General features: G+C 41.6%; 1 protein-coding gene across 2 annotated transcripts in view; it reads right to left on the reverse strand.

The window, feature by feature from the left end:
- MBTPS1 (membrane bound transcription factor peptidase, site 1) overlaps positions 1-17,602 on the reverse strand; it is a 55,031-nt gene that overhangs the window by 35,247 nt on the left and 2,182 nt on the right. For both annotated transcript variants that reach the window (XM_058528370.1, XM_058528369.1), the window contains exons 2-6: positions 7,159-7,644; positions 6,170-6,427; positions 3,087-3,290; positions 1,269-1,379; positions 698-807 (exon numbers count right to left, since the gene is read on the reverse strand). In XM_058528370.1, coding sequence (XP_058384353.1) covers positions 698-807; positions 1,269-1,379; positions 3,087-3,290; positions 6,170-6,427; positions 7,159-7,327 — 852 coding nt within the window. In that variant the 5' untranslated portion in view covers positions 7,328-7,644. The remainder of the gene's footprint in view (positions 1-697; positions 808-1,268; positions 1,380-3,086; positions 3,291-6,169; positions 6,428-7,158; positions 7,645-17,602) is intronic.

Raw genomic sequence — 17,602 nt, forward strand, 5'->3', positions numbered from 1 at the left:
TATTTGCTTAAATATGCAAAAGAAATTCTAGGAAGAGGGGTACAAGAAAATGAGGAACTCCCACATGGGATGTGGGGAAATGAGGTGAGTACTGGCTGGATGGGCACAGGGTTGGATATTACCCTATGCTGCCTTTTGATATTTCTGAACTATGAATTACCTATACAAAAATGAAATTGTCAAGGTAAATACTAGGACCCTTTCCCTTTTCTAGAAATAGTTTCCAAATGAAGAGAGAGGGAACACAGTTGTAAATCCACGTTACCCAAAACAAGGCTAGTGCTGGGCTACAGAGGCGACCCTCAAGGCGGACACAGGCCAGAAGGGGCGGCAAACACACAAACATGCGATTAGTCTCTCAGGTCGAAAGTACAAGAAACGTGCCTGAGACATGGGGGCACAGGAGCCCTAGGCAAGCCCAAAGGAGAGGAAGAAACAGGGAGTCAAGAAACCCCTGAGCGCAATGCCTCGGAGCAGGGTCTTTGGGATTCAAGTGAGGCCAATGAAGGGGGTGGTGGGAGAAGGACAAAGCCACCCAGAAGGGACAGTGGAGAGATAGCACGGCACACAGGACACCAGCAGCAGCTCAGCATCGCTGATGTGTGCTGCTTTTAAACCAGTACATATTTTCTAGAGATTTTACTTTCTACAGTTTAGTATCAATTCTTTAAGCTTCAGAGGTCCTCAAAACACTTACCTGGTTGTTGGTAAAGACTCTGAAAATATGAAGTTCCGCATCTGGAGCAAATCCTTGGCATTCCCTCATGCTGGCTATCACACCGGCCACAAAGGTGCCGTGGCCCAGCCCTGTTGCCCATAAGGAAAAAAGTCATAAAACAGCTGACAATGTGCCGAGACACAACAGTTCAAACCACCAATTCAAACAGACTCATTCTCCCAGTCCTAGACATAGCGTCTCTGTTGCCTCTTTATTGTCGTCCACTTGGAGCCCACGCCACACCTACCTGCCCACTTTGGGTCTAGCCACTCCCGCTCTCTCCCAAATAGGGGGGTGCTACTCCACCAGGCATCCCTCCTTTCCTCAAACTCTACTTCCTGACATCCTCTGAGATATTTAGAAAAGTTTCTGCCAAAAGGCACAACAACTTGGGTTGGTCCAAGTAACTGTTGTACACGGACGGTTTAATCATTAGCACATGGAAAAATAAACTCTTAACTGATGAAACGGAGGATGGGAGTGATGTACAAAGCCCACATGTGACCAGAAAACGCATCACTCGTGTTCCCTCTGCTACACTGCCACCTACCGTCGTCCAGCGTTCGCTCGTTGGTCCAGTTGGTTCTCTCCTTCACATTTTTGAAGTGGGGATGCTTCTCGCTCAGCCCAGTGTCAAAAACAGCAACCCTCACGTTAGCACCTTATTCCAAAAAGCAAGCAAGCACAATCATGCTTGGAGAAATCATCTTTTTAAATTTTTGTCTATACAATACATCCCTCCTTGGGACCCACAGAGAACGGTATGTCATCGAGGGCCAAAGCCTGCACAGAGTGCGTAAGTTAGGTCAGATGCCCCAGGGGCCCTGGCTGAGCCAAGACTAAGAAAAGAGGACAGCTGGGTAATGCCATCATCCGCTGCTAAACAAGACTTGAGGGTACTCAGAAAATCTCTGTGGAACCCCCAACTGTCAACAATGCTCGAGAATGGAACCACCCCTCCCTACTCCTCCACCTATGACGGATTCCCCCTTCTGGTAATTTCCTCCAGGTCTCCATCCCCTCATCTCCTTAGAGAGGCCCTTCTGTGCAAAGGGCACCCACAAAGCACACCCCTACGGGAGGGGGAAACTATTTCCTTTCCTGACAAGGAGGGCGACTCGATGCTGCTCATCAACGACAAGAAACTGCAGAGAGCAGCTGTCAACAACACGCAAAAATAATCACATTTTAAGAAAACCCGCTCTATTATGCACTTTGCTATAATAACAAGTCTATTTCAGACACTGGCCAAAAGCCATCTGTACATACAACTGATGCTGTCAGATCAAGAAATTCTAGAAAACATGTAGAAAAAATACAAGATACTTGTACTATCTAACAGCTAACAGATGTAACCAAGGTAATGTCTTTCTGGTATGACGGTTGTGTTTACGTATCAATACTATGTTAAATAGTCAATTACACCAAGTTAACTATCAAAAAGTTTTCCTTACTTTTTAAAAATCCATACATAAAATTAGAAACTATTTGGTTGGGGGGGGGGAATAAAAAAAAGCTTTTCTGATGATTAGAGTTTCTGTTTTGTGAAGGAGTTTTCACCTTAAAAAGATAAAACAAAGAGGAGATAATCATTTGAATAAAATGCCAGTCCCCAGGTTTCAGCATCTCAGGCGTTCTGAGGGGCAGGAGGCTGAGGCAATCAAAGGAGGAGAAGGTCTCTAAGTCCAGCAGGTGTGAGTAAAGGACCTGGACAAACCACGACGGCCTGGGGGCCAGGGAAACAGGCCTACATTTAAAAGTCAGGGTCCAAACCCTCATGGGAGTTAAAATAGGAATTTGCTGCCATGATGAACCAGTAAGGAAAAAAAAACCTACTGGTTTTATTTCATGGGATATGGACATTAATATTGTTTCCTCTTCTGAAACAAATGATCAACAAGTGCAGTAGTCTATCACTTAGCCATTCTGCATACAGGGCACCACACTGGAGCGATAAACTCATTTTCATGAAATTGCCCAAATCAAGGACACTGTCTTTGAATTTGATCTCTTCCCCTAAGAATTACAGAAATTTGCTGAACTGCCAGCCAGCTCTGGCTTGTGGGCAGTGTTGTGTTTGTTCACGTATGTGTCACAGGAGAAAAATGCTCCATAATCCACCCCTTCTAACCTCAGAAATAGTACAGAAAAATAAGACACAAAAAAATAAGATTAAACAATTAGAAAAACCACAGAAACAGATACCCAGCACAACGGAAGTTAAAGACAAGGGGCAGTGGACTGCATCCAGCTCACAAAGAGTGAGAAGGACAGACACGAGAGGACGCATGGCTTCAGCGTCAGGCACTCAAGAGGGGAACTCCCTGGACAGCACAACCCACACGGCCTCCGGGTTAACAGCACACACCTGTATATCCCATCTGCCAAAGCACGTCTGCCTGCAGCGTCTGGGCCACCTGGCGTGGGATGGCTCTCAGCAACCTTCTACTCGAGTGTCTTCCTGTAGCGTGCCAAAACCCAGAGCCCAGGGAGAGACTGGCTCTTCGCAGGGGACGGGATGACTGCCACTTCTGGCTCCATCGGGTTTCATTACAGGGCACTAGGGGGTCAGCTAGAGCCAAGGAAGAGAAAGATCAAAGGGGGAGAAAATGCTGACAGGACACGACACCCGTCAGGGAAAACAATCATTCCGGACAGAGCAACGATCACCTTCTAAAATCCTGTTTGAAGGGAAGTGGGATTCTCTCCCTTTGCTAGAAGGATTGTCTCAAAGCAGTTATATTTATAGGATATTATTTAGCCATATCATATTAATCCCAAATGGTTTTTTATCTGGAATTTTCTAACAAATGTAAGGCAGAGAGAGACTGATAAAATAATAATTTTTAAATCGTGATACTAAAACTGAAGAATGTCTGATTTTTCATCAGCAACTTGTTCTCACTGAACCAGAAGGGGGAAAAAAAGTTGAAGAAAATGGCCACTGACCAATCATGAAGTTTTACAGCACTAGATTTCTGGGACAGCAAAAAAGTTATCCCATTACACCTGTCTCTGGCCAAACATCAACAGGACGTTTTACCAACTGTATATTGCTCAATATTCTCAATAAGCTTATCTATTAGAATGTCTCCTTTCAAAAAGCGAAAGAACTACAAAAGATTGGGGGCATTTCTGAGGGTGATGGAACTATGTTATATCTTGATTTTGTGGGTGGGTACCTCACTGTACACTTTTATCAAAACTTGCCAAACTGTGAATTAAAAAGCATAAATTTTACTAACTGTAAATACCTTACTTTTTTTTAAATGGAAGAAAAAAGCAAAAGAAATACAAGAGTTGTCCCTTTACCTTTCAAAGCCCATGCTATGATAAATAAAAATTGTATTGTCAATCAGTTTTAAGAGTAAATCTGTAATACTACTGAAGTTCTGTTTCTAAAGCAAGTCACGATCATTTTTATTTCAGTCTTACCAGGCTAGACCCATGAAAGTACAGAGACCTGGAGAAATATACAGCCATGTCAATTTCAGTCAGTAATTATTTGCACAGTCCAACTGAAACTATTCTATACTGAACTTCCCCTGTTGATTCTGTTCCTTTAAGTCAACAGCATGGGACAATACTGGAGGTACTAACTGAAGAACAATATTTAGAACAAGGGAGGGGACTGTTCTGCTTTACCTTGAGCAGACCAGACTACATCTGAAGTACTGAATCCAGTTCTGGCTCCACTCTTAAGAGCAATTTAGAAAAACCGGAGAGTATTCAAAGGAAGGCAATTAAAATGGTGAGGGGACTTGAACCATGTCATATGAGTAACCCCTGAAGGAACTGAAGATCTTTATTATCCTGGAGAAAAGCAACTGTCTAGAAGACACCATGGATATCTTCAAAATAAATCTTTAAGTATCATCTTGTGGAAAACAGGTTAGCTCTGTCTCACAGCCCAAGAGATACAGCCAGGGATGGGGTCCAAAGTGAGGCAGGTTTCGGCCCAGAATAAAGCAAAGTCTTCTAACGATAGAACCATAGAAATAATTAACATTTAATGTCTACTTACAACATGCTAAAAACTCTGCTCAGCTCTCTTCACACGTACTATTTCATTTTATCTTCAGAAGAACCCTGTGAGGTAGGCAGTACTATCTCCTTTTTTTGGATGAGAAAAGTTGCTTACCAAACAAGGTCGTGGATAATGACAAGAGAGACTGGGCCTGTCAGGAAGTAAACTACTTCCTTCTGGGGGGTCCAGTACAGCATTTGACAACCACAGTGCAGTGCATAGAAAGGAACCCAACCATGAGATTCTGATTACTATGCTAAAATTAGGCATTTCTATGTTTCCTAATATATTCTAGAGCTCTTTAAGATAAAAAAATGAAATAAAGAGGCACAATGTATAATATTTCGCTAATTGTACAAGGTTTGATTTGTTTTTATCTTCCTGTTTTGAGGTTACTCCTTTTTAAAGAGGAAAAGCACTACAAAACATCTGGACTAGCAGAGGGCTCTGAAGAAGTCAGACCCATGAAGTACAGAGCTGACTCGAGAACTGGCTTGGCACATATGCAAATCAGGTAGCCTTTTCCCCTGTGTTTTTTTTTAAACCTCAGAGGCTCTCAGGCCTAACATATGCCAAAGGAAGAAAAGCCAAATTGTATTTCTTTTTCCTTCCAATGAAAGAAATGATAGTAAATGATAACAGAACTAGCAATTTGTAACCCCAGTTTATGACAAATAGGAAAAAAAACTTTCCTTTGATAATACATATGCTTTGAAAAATATTATGTAATAAATAGGCAATTTATTATTTGAGGATAAACTCTATCTCGACAAGCCCAAGTTGTAAACAAGTGGGAAAGAATAAGCCCTCGAGCTGAAAAGGGAATAATCAAATTCTTTCCATCCTCACACCTGCAGCTTACGACTGAAATAAGCCCAGCTAAGTAAGGCACAACTACGCATGGTCAGGAGGCTCTGAGAAAAACAAAATGAAACCCAAGGAAAGGCATTTTGCAAGATGCCACAAAAAATAAACATACATACTGACAGAGACAAAACGCAAGTAGAGAGGAGACTCAAAGCTGTTGTCTTTCATTCCAGAATGTGAAGGGGCATCGCAGCCTCAAAGTCTGAGGGCTCTGAGACGAGACCAACCGGGGTGAAAATCACTTCCAACAGAAACAAAGACCACTACCATCCCCTACTGCCAATTTTCACATTTTTTTCTACCAGAATAGCATGAATCCTCTTTTTTGTTTTTTAAATTCCTGCCAAGAAAATGTTCACAACTGATGAAAGCAGACGAAGGGACGTGGGTATTCACTGCACTATTTTTCAACTCTTCTGCCAGTTTGAAGTTTTTCACAATGAAGTCAGGAGGCAGAGGGAGGGGGGCAGAGTGCATCGTGTGTGAATACATACACTCTCCCTAAACCCAAGTGCAACAGAAACGGACACAGATGAGCCTGGGATCACGGTACTCACACTCAGCATACTTGAGGGAGCGAAAGACCTTCCGCTGGGGGGTCACCCGCTTGATGTTCGGATGATCTTCAAGTGTCAGCAGCCCCGCTTTCTGTTTTTCTTTTATCTGAATCACCTCAAAATCACTAGGGTAGTCACTGGATGGATTGTTTCGAGGGATAATTCTCCAATTGTCTATTTCACTACTCTTCAGGGCACTTGAAATAAACGAATTTCTAGCTTTGGCTGTAAAGTATCCATTGAATGCCACGATATATTCTGAAATCAACGACCAAAAATAAAAATACGAATTTATGTACATATATTATAACGTAAGATTATATATAATCTAAAATTTCTCTGGTAATATAAAACTAATATATCTTAAAACCCACAGGAGAAAGAGCAATAAACAAAAAAACACTGGTTTCAACACCCTGGACAGCAGTTTCCAGAGCTCGGAGTTAAAATGATCTGTGTGAACCCCCATCACAGAATACATCACTCAACATCAGAAAGCTGTGCTATTTTTAAAAAAGCAAATATTAACAGAAGTTTGAAAGTACGGCAAAGAAATGAATGTAAGTTTTTCAAATAGGAAAAAGGAATTCAGAGAAGTGAAGGCTCAGTTTTATTTTACTCAAAATAATAACAAACTTTAGAATGAATTATATGACTATGTGCTTAGCTCTTCCCAGCTGGTCACCTGCACTTCAGCACATAAAGCTGTGGCATCCCCCGACTTCCCACCCTCACCAGCCACGAGGGCCTCTGCTCCACAAGATCAAACTTAAGGGAAATCATTCAGAACGTCCATTTCCTTGCTTCACATAAGGCAGCTATCTTGGGAAAATAAACTTTGGCAGGGGTAACATCCCAGAACTATGCACTCACCCCACATGAAATTCACTGTAGAAAAGACAGAAAATGTTTTTTGGCAAAAGCTAATGTTTAAATTAAATTTGAAAAAAAGGGGGAGGGCCCCCTAACATTTGTAATAATATCATTACCATATTCCACAACCGTTGAGGAGAATTCCACCTTCAGAGTCAGGTGGGAACAGCCAGGGCACGGGGTCCTTTCAAAAGATTTCTTTTCCAGTCTGTCACCCAGATGTTTCTTCCCACAGAGCAAAACCACCAGCAGAAGCAGCCAGATGTTGACAAGCTTCATGGTCATAAGTGAATATGATCATAAAATCACATAAATTCAAATCGTACTTTTTTCTTCCTTGATTATAAGTTAATTTTTGTTTCGCCTAAAAGCTGAAACATTACTGATGATTCGTTTTACAGTCTTGTCCAATGTAAATAAAAGTTAAATTTCATGGCCTTTTGTGGTCTGGCCTGAAAAGAGGCTTTCATTTCTTTCTTCGTTTCTTCTCCATCTTGGACATCAGGCTTCTCTCACTTGGGCCCAGACAACTGAGTCCTACACTCCATCTGCACCACAGAACCGAAGTCCAAGAGGGATGAGCAATCACTCTAGGAGCCGACCTACAAAACACAACGAGCACACACAGACATCAGCAGCACGCTGACACAGCCAGGTAGGATTTAGTCGCACGTGCAATTGAGATAAGAGGGTCAAAAAGATACCCCAATTATGAGCAAAATGGATGCAAGACACAAACATGACACACATTATTTCATTTTTATTTAGTTACTCTCACCTCTTTCAGGGAAAAAAAAGTTTTAAGGGAGCTTCAAAAATAAGAAAGCATAAAATAAATGAGAAAGATGGAGAAAATGAAGGCGAACTACACCAGGAATATGAAGCACATCGGCTCTGAGCACACTAGCAGCCAGGGAGAAAAAGAAATCACGATCCTTTGCTTATGGTCCTTTGCTTTGCTTCTGCTTCCGATTCTGTATTTTCCTATCATTTGCAACTCAACCGCAGGGCATTTCCCCAATTAGCACTTTAATTCCCCATAAATTTCACCAATTTTTCAGGCAAAAGCTTGGCAAATATCTTTACTTTCTACTGTAAAATTAAGAGCTAAGAACAAATTAATTTTCATACAAGTCATGTACTAAACACCTTCTTTAAGAGACACTGTGCTTTAAAATTACTCAAACTACACCTTTTCAGATTTTGAAATATTTTCTGCCAATTCTATGAAAAGAGCATAGAAGGGTTTTTACCGTCATTAAATTTATTTTACCTCAAGCCTCAACTTAAAAGAAATTTAACCTGCTAAATACGCTGTGAAACCAGATTCTCTCTCTATTGGAAGTAATATGAGAGGACAGTCTGTGAGGTAAGCTGTTGCCAAAGAAAAATGTTATTTGAGTGTTAAATGACATGTGGGCACAGATGCCTTTCAAAATATCTGAATGGTAGGAAAAATGATCATTCTTCACAATGAAAAACAGAGCAGCAGTAAAAACTATGCTGGCTGTAGCATGCCCAGAAAAATCAGTCGCACGGATCACACCAGAAACAAATAATCCAGCAAGGGGAGACAGGTTAATGAAACAAGATAGGCCATATATTGCTACTTGTTTCTAAAAAGAAAACACTGAGGACAAGGGTTAGCCCCCTTTCAAGAGAGCTATGCCAAGTTGTTAAACCCATTCTTCCAGCAAAAACTGGTGCTTCAGAACAACAAAGAGTTTGTGGTTTCTGGAACAATTCATAGGTGCTTCTATAAACAGGAAAACACTGACAAAGTAAAGTAAGGGGGTAGAGTGTCTAAAGAATGTTTGTAAGTTTAATAATTAGGACTTTCATTGCTATAATAACAAATGGTCCTGAAAAGCGGGCCTATCTCTGGAACCAGAGACTAAGGTTGGGGGAATGGAGTTCATCAGACAGAAATGAAATTTTAAAAGTTATTTCCATATCAACGGGAAGAACAACAATGAGAATGCCAACCACAAGAACAAAGAAATTAAATTAAAAGCGAGGATCAGAATAGAAAGACCAAAGAAAAGCAACAGGGGACACCTACGCCACTCCAATCTATTTGATAGCGATCCGCTTGGGAGTAAGCCCCAGTTTTTTTCTTGTCGTTTTTTTTTTTTTTTTGCTGAGGAAGATTCTCCATGAGCTAACATCTTTTGCCCATCTTCCTCCCTTTTTTTTCCACTTGAGGAAGATTAGCTCTGAGCTAACATCTGTGCCAATCTTCCTCTATTTTATATGTGAGTCACCGCCACAGCATGGCTGACAAGTGGTGTAGGTCCGCACCCGAGATCCGAACCCGCAAACCCAGGCTGCCAAAGCAGAGCGTGCCAAACTTAACCACTACGCCACGGGGTGGGCCCCAGCCCTGGTTTCTTTGTTTATACTTGGCACTTGCAGTGATAGGGTATCACAGAATATAATTACATGAAGCACATACCTCGCTTAATTATAGTATTACTGGCCCAAGAAGATAAAGCTAATCACTGGTGATAAGAGTTCTCATGTTATATTAAATGAACTTACAGTTAAAAGATTTAAACGGGTCTCTCAATTACGGCAAGTTTTTTAAAAAATAAAAAAACTCTTAAAACTCTTCCGCCCCAAGCTAAAGACTCTATGACATATTTGTGCTACATATAACATACATATCAGTGAGCGATGAGCAAATCTTAGACCTAATGGGTTAGATCAACTGTAATTAAACCTGTTACAAAGGAACTCAGACAAAGGTAAGGACAGTGAACTTATAATGCAGCCTATATGAAAGAGATGGCTGATGGTCTCTTACAACTGAGGCAGGAGCCTGACTTTAAAAGAAAGAGAAATGGAAAGAGAAAGTTAGGGGGTTTTAAATTTTGAAGTGCCTCAGGTAATCAGTTCTCTCCCAAATAGAAAAATAAAACTTTTTAGGTTTTGGAAAATAGGACCCTGTAAATATCATAAGACATTCTACCTTAATTCACTCATTAAATAATACAAGTTTATAGAGTGCTAACTAAGCCTGAGACACCACCAGGTGTTGCAGAGGAAACGCGTACTGTTAGCAAGTGAGGGACCCGGCCCTCCAGGTGGTACCCAGAAAGCAGCTAACCACAAATGCCAACAGCTAAACAAAGCACAGGAAAAGAAACCGCCAAGGGAGAGGCACACGCACAGTGCCAGGGACGCTGCACTGAGACTTCTTCCTGGGGTGTAAAGAGGAGGCTTCCGTGGATGAGGTGGACGGCAGCTGGCTCTGGTGGAATCTGAGCCGGGAGGGCTGAAGTACGGAAACACAGAGGGAGAAGTGGGGCATCCTGAGCAGAGCTACAAGACAGGAGGGAAAAATAGGCCATACACAGGATCAGCAAGTCATCTGTATGGGGAGGGAGACAATGAGATGCCAGTGTGGAGAGGCTAAAATACAGCGGGGGGGCAGGGACCCCCAGCAGGTATGAAGTCTGAGCAGAACATCCAGCAAACAAGTAGAAGTACAGACTCTCTGCAACCAAGGGGAGTGAAGTGCACAGAGAGAAAACAGAGCCAGGGAGCACTGCTGAGCAACTTGTTCCACTCATCCAACTCATTTACTGAGCTACTCCAAGAGCCAGGCACTGTTCCAGGTGGTAGGAACAGAGCAGTGAACCAAATACAACAGCAATCTCTGACCTCATGGAGCTGCCCTTCCAGTGTGGGGGGCAGGTAATACACAAGGTTAGTAAAACATACAGTATTTAGCCAGGGATAAACACCATATTTTGAAAGGAGAGAAAAAAAAAAAGAAGGGGAATATGACATATCAAAAGAAGGGTTGAATTTTTAGATGGAGTGCCACAGAAACTTCGGAGACGGGGCCTTTTGAGTAAAGAATGCTGGCCAAGCCATCTGGGGAGAGTATCGCATGCACTGGGAAAGCAAGTGCAAAAGCCCTGAGGCATGGAGCATGCCTGGCTGGGCACGGCAAGGCAGGGGCCAGTGTGGGTGGGGCAGAGGAAGGAATGGAAATCAGAAGATTGAAATGAGAGAGGGAACTGCAGGGCAGACCAGGGAGGGCCTTGTAGGTGAGAGAAAGGACCTCAGCTTTCATCATGAATGGGAAGGGAAAGCATGATCTGCGCAGAGAAGTGACCCAAGCTCGCCTGCATGTTAACTGGCTGGCTCTAGCTCCTGTGTGGAAGGGAGCACAGGCAGAAGCAGAGGACCAATTGGAAGGCCCCTATAAAGATGGCGGCTTGAGCCAGGGTTGGGCAGGAGAGATGATGAAGATGGTCACACCACAGATGTGAAGGCAGAGGTGACAGAATCTGCTGACAACCAGATGTGGGAGTGCATGCAAGTGAGGAGCCAAGGACACCACCAAGGCCTCCCGCCCAAACACTGGTGGCATTTGCCCCTGAGACGGAGAAGGCTGCAGGGAAAGCCGGCTTGGGGAACACTACTAGCAGGAGCTGAGTTCTGAACATGTGAAATTTAGGATGAGCATTAGAGTTGGGAGCGCATGGCTCAGGGCAGAAGGGAACAGGGAGATCAAAAAGATCCCTAAAATCAGTGAAAAAGAATTTCTGAAATGAACAGTGGTCAACTGGAAGAGACCACTGGTTTAGTAACTAAAAGGTCACTGACGCCTTCCAAAAAAGGGCCACACTGGTGAATGCCAGCCCACTCTAGTCTCAAACCCACCAGTGGCTGGAAGATACTCTCAAGTAGAAAAATCCCATGGGGATAAATGATAAGGCCTGGTATCATAGGGACAAGGAGATACTCCCTATTTTGTCTGGATCTGTTTGACCTGCTTACATTCTTTAAAAGTGAACTAAAATCTGGGTTCTAAGAAGACACTCTTTTCAAAGACCTACGGCTTGTAAAAAATTATGACAACAGATGCTGAGGTTTCTATGGTTTCCCAACCCCAGAATAAGAAGGCTTCAAAATATAAATTTGCTTTGAGGAAAACAAACAGGCCACCGGGGATGGAGTGGGGGAGCTAGAGGCTAGTGAGCGACAGCAGGGTTGCAAGACCAGCCTCTCACTACAGACCTCTGTGCCTTTGGCCTGTTTGTTTGGAAGGCAGCCAGTGCCCAGTGACTCCTCTCCTGGGCCTTTAAAGACCCAGCCTGCACTCGCCCTGTCTAAAACATCTACTCACCTGTATCGACAGTGGAGCCTGCTGCTCTCACCATATAATGCAAACCTGGTGAGCATTTTCTCCAAGATAGGCTCACCACGCGGTGGGCAAGCAGGGAAGTAGCAATAAGCATAAGGTAAGCACAGAGTATGTAAACACACACATACATATACACACATGAAAAGAAACACTTTTTAAAAAGAGTTCTAACTTTTCCTTTCTTCTTCCCTTTCTGAATAACTCAGCTGAGGACAAGAAGGTAGGCCATGGTGGGAGAGACTTACTGGCCTGATGTGGGTGATGGAGTCTGAGAGGGTGAGGAAAGTGTGTAGGGGAGAGGCCCCTGATGAGGGGTGTCAGAGGCTGAGTGGGGTGAAGTCAGTGACAAAGGGAAATTGATCTGATCAAATAAATATTTTGCCGTTAATGGGAGGCAGCTTACTTACCGTCAGAGAAGGCAGTCATAACTATGAAAAGGGAGAACACCTGAATGAACCATGCAGGATCAGACTGAAAATGGAAGTACTGGTGTGAACCCAAGGTTTTCAATATATAGACAGACAGATGTAGAAATAAATATACGCAAATATGTGTGTGTGTGTACATACATCCATACAAACACACATACATACATTTCCTAGGTCTGTCTACTGAAAGGACATGCTCCCAATAGAAGGGAGCCCACCCACCTAGTGCCCAGAACTGGAGAAATACCATTCTCCACTAAAAGAAACCAGGCTCCTTGGAGATAGGGTTCTAGGCTGGGCAGGGTAAGAACAGATGAGTCTGGAACATCTTCCTGTGCCAGCAAGGGAGGAACTGCTCAAAGAATGATGGGGATGTATCAAAGGGACACAGAAGCCAGCTTAAGACAATCTGAGCATCAAAATAATGAAAGTAGCAGATCCTATAGCTCACTGAATAAAACAGGAAAGCATGAGTCCACACTGACACATATAAATAAAATAAATTGCAAGTTTGAAGAAGAATAAGATATTTACATAGTCTCAGAATGCCTCCCAACAAAATCCTGATTTACAAAGGGAAAAAGGGTAACTTTACGGTGGAGAAGCTTCATCAGAAGTTAACCGGTAATGAGACAAACAGATCTGGGTCCACCAAGCAGATGAGGAGCCCAGCATCACCTGTGGGGCTCCTGCCAGAGATGCACAACCTGACTCAGATGATGAGGGAACATCAGAACAGCCAGGGACATTCTTCAAAATAACTGGCCCAGAATTTTCATAAGTACCTAGGTAATGAAGGTCAAGGAATGGCTGAGATACAGCTCCAGACTGAAGGAGACTCAAGAGACATGACAACTAACTGTAACTCAAGGCTGTGAAGGGGCCCCCTTTGCTGTAAGGACATTACTGGGACAACTGGCAAAGCCCGAATGAGGCCTGCCTATGCTTGGACAGCAGTGGTGTATCGAGACTGATTTCCTGATTTTGAAGGCTGTGCTGTGAGTATGCAAGAAGGACTTGCAAGAAATGCCCACTCAAGTATCTGGGGATAATGGGCATCAGGTCTGCAACTTACTTTCAAATGATTCAGAGGGAAAAAAAGGTTTTGTACTGTTCCTGGAACCTTTCTGGTAGGTTGAAATTGTTTCCAAAATATGCTAAAAAAATAAGTCCTATATTTAGTGTCAGTTGCTAAGAATGCATTGAGAAGGGTGCGAGTATTAAATTTTAAAAAGAGTTGGTGGGGATGCAATTATAAGCCTTTTATATTAGACTCAGTCTGTGCTGACCACTGTGTGCATAACAGACCTTATAGCACATCAGACTCACACACATTGACTGCTACATAGAATGACATCCTAACATCCCAACAGATGGGAATGAGATAGTCAAAGTGAAATTAAAAGTATTTCTCAATATTTGCAAAGCATATATCCGACAAGGGGTTAATCTCCAAAATATTTAAAGAATTCATACAACTCAACAACAAAACAACAACCCAATGAAAGAATGGACGGAGGATATGAACAGACATTTCTCCAAAGAAGATATACAGATAGCCAACAGGCAGATGAAAAGATGTTCAACACTGCTAATCATCGGGGAAATGCAAATCAAAACTACAATGAGATATCACCTTACACCTGTTAGAATGGCTATAATTACCAACACAAAAAACAACAACCGTTGGAGAGGATGCAGAGAAAAGGGAACCCTCATACACTGCTGGTGGGAATGCAAACTGGTGCAGCCACTATGGAAAACAGTATGGAGATTTCCCAAAAAATTAAAAATCGAAATACCATATGACCCAGCTATTCCACTACTGGGTATTTATCCAAAGAACTTGAAATCAACAACTCAAAGAGACTTATGCACCCCTATGTTCACTGCAGCATTATTCACAATAGCCAATACATATACATATACACACATATACATATACACACAATGGAATACTACTCAGCCATAAAAAAAGACAAGATTGTCCCATTTGCAACAACATGGATGGAACTTGAGGGTATTATGTTAAGTGAGATAAGCCAGACAGAGAAAGACAAACACCGTATGATTTCACTCATATGTGGAAGATAAACAAAGACATAGACAAAGAGAACAGATTAGTGGTTACAAGAGGGGAAGGAGGTTGGGGGCGGGCATAAGGGGTAAAGGGGCATATATATATGGTGACTGACAAATAATAACGTACAACTGAAATTTCACAATGTTATAAACTATTATGACCTCAATTTTTTAAAAAAGTAGTTCTCATTCTAAGGAATTGAGAGAACTCCTGAAAAGATTTATGGTAAAGTAATAGTTTCTGTTAAAATTAACCCCAGTGTTTCTATAATCTACATTATAAAAATTAAGTAACATTTTGACAGACAGGCATTGAGATACCCAGTATAAAATCCAAATCTAGTTTAAGATTCAACCCAATAAAATGAGTACTCTCATATGTTGCTAGTGAATCTAAAAAAACTCTATAACCTTTTAGAATGGTAATTTGCCAGTATGTATTTAAAGCCTTAAAAATGAATGTAAAACTTTGATCTAATAAATCCAGTATTAACAACAAAAAACTAACACTTACTGAGCATTTATCACGTGGCAGGCGCTAGTCTAAGGCAGGCACATGTATTAACTCATTTAATCCTCACAACAACCTGTTACTACCCCCATTTTCAGATGAGAGAACTGAGGCCCCAGGTAGCTCAGCACTGGCCTGGAGCCACGTGACCAGGGAGTGGAGGAAAGATGGGCTGGGAACTCGGGTGGTCTGGCTCCGAGGCCGCACTCCTGAGAGGTAGGTACCTTGCTTTTCTGAAATCTCTCCTAGAAATTCATTCCATGGAAGTGTGAATCTAAAAGCATACAATGACTGATGTCCAAGGATTATAACCGGGAAAAATCAGAGACCATCTAAATGTCCAAGAGGAGACTAGCTAAATAATCACAGTTCATCCATACTATGGGATGCTATGCAGCAATTTCAAATTATGCTCCTTTGGAAGGTTGAATAACAGTCCCCAAAAGATGTCCACATCCCATCCTTGGAACTTGTGAACGTTACTTTATACAGCCAAAGGGACTTTGCATGTGTAATTAAACTAAGATTCTCGAGATGGGGAGAGCAACCTGGATTATCCATGTGGGTCCAATGTAATTACAAGTGTCCTTATAAGAGGGAGGCAGGCGCTCTGAGGGGGTAGTAGGGGACATGATGATGGAGGCAGGAGGCTGAAGCAATTGGAGGAAGAGGTCAGGAGCCATGGAGTGCAGCCACCTCTAGAAGGTGAATAAAGGGAAGGAAACAGAACCTGCCTCCAGCCTCTAGAAGGAATGAAGCCCTGATGACACCTTAACTTCAGCCCAGTGAGACTGATTCTGGACTACTGACCTCCAGAACTGTAAGATAATAAATTCCTGTTGTTTTAAGCCATTAAGTTTGCAGAAATTTGTTACAGCAGCAATAGGAAACTAATATATTTCCCAAAGAAGATGGAGAAACGCTAATGAAATATTAAAACAGCTCACGTACAGTGTGATCCAAATTTTAATTTTTAAATATGTATCTATATGCACAGGAAAAAAGATATCTACCAAAATGGCAACAGTGGTTCTACCTTTCAATGGTATGATTACAGGTAGTTATTTTCTTCCTTATTCATTTACATTTTTACAAAGAGCAAATATCACACTTTTATAATTACATAAAACATATATTATTTAAATACTTTAATAAGCCTTTTAAAATAAATTTTATAGCAAAACAAATTTTCTAGTAAGACAGTGGCACAAAGATTCAAAATACGTTAAAGATTTCATTTTATTTGTACATATAGCAAAGCTTAAAAGGGATCTATTTCTAGGAATTGTTTTCAAAAATCTGTCTAACTTAAGGCTAAGCTTGTAGTCAGTTCCCTGTAAACAGGCTTATCATCTGTAGCATCAGTTACAGAGCCTAGCTAGGGCTGTGACTGGATCCACTAAGTGTTCACTGGATTTAATTTCTATAAATTCTTCATGTAGAAGACCTGGTTATCTTTCCAGACAAAGGTATGCCCTAAAAGATGGTATTTACTTAAGTATGGATTTTCCATAAATAAGCCTAATTATACCTCTAATACAAGATGTAATCAAAGAATATTTGACATCGAATACTAAATGGAAAATGAACAGTTCAAATAATATATGCCAGGAGTAAGAATTAATGAGATGTATGTGTAAAAGAGAGACAAAGCAGAGAAAATGTATTACTTGGACAAGTAACTGGTCTAGCAGACAGCTAACATTCCTTGCAGCTCTGAGATTCTTCTACTTTGCATTATAAAAGAATATCACTAAGATGATAATTTTGGGTCTAGCTAAAGTACACCTGAAATTATTTCTCTGTAAATAAAGAACATAATTCAGGGGAGAGGAAATTACTTGTATCACCCGAAAGTCATCTAATTATGCAGATATGCCTTGTTTTTTAGTGAACCTTTAATGAAATACCTCCAGAGAAAACTGAATTGTGTTTAGGCCATGAAAGGGTATCATTCAGTTCAATTAAAATTTGGCTGTAAAAATACCACTTTCATAACTAATTGCATACTTGGCTGTATTACCATTGTTTAACAGGCTAACATTTAAGCAATGCCAGACCACACTTCTTAAAGGTGTATTCTTAAGCCTGACTGAACCATTCCTTCTGGCACATTCTGTCCATTAGTAGGTTTTGGAAGGTGTGGGGAACACAAATGTTTCAGCCCAAAGAGTCAACAGTGCCAAAGTCAAGAAATCTTGGTCTACACGGTCTTTTATTGCCTATTCTTTCAGATACGTTGCTCCTGCCTCCGCATTCTCTTTATCCTTCAGTCAGCTAGTACTGGCTAGCCACATAGGAGGCACCTCCAAACATAGTACTATCCTCATTTTAAACTCATTTCCTTAAGCAAAAGACACCGACAAGATTAAGAATCA

This window comes from Diceros bicornis, chromosome 32 (genome assembly GCF_020826845.1).
Source record: "Diceros bicornis minor isolate mBicDic1 chromosome 32, mDicBic1.mat.cur, whole genome shotgun sequence".
Classification (NCBI taxonomy): Eukaryota; Metazoa; Chordata; class Mammalia; order Perissodactyla; family Rhinocerotidae; genus Diceros; species Diceros bicornis.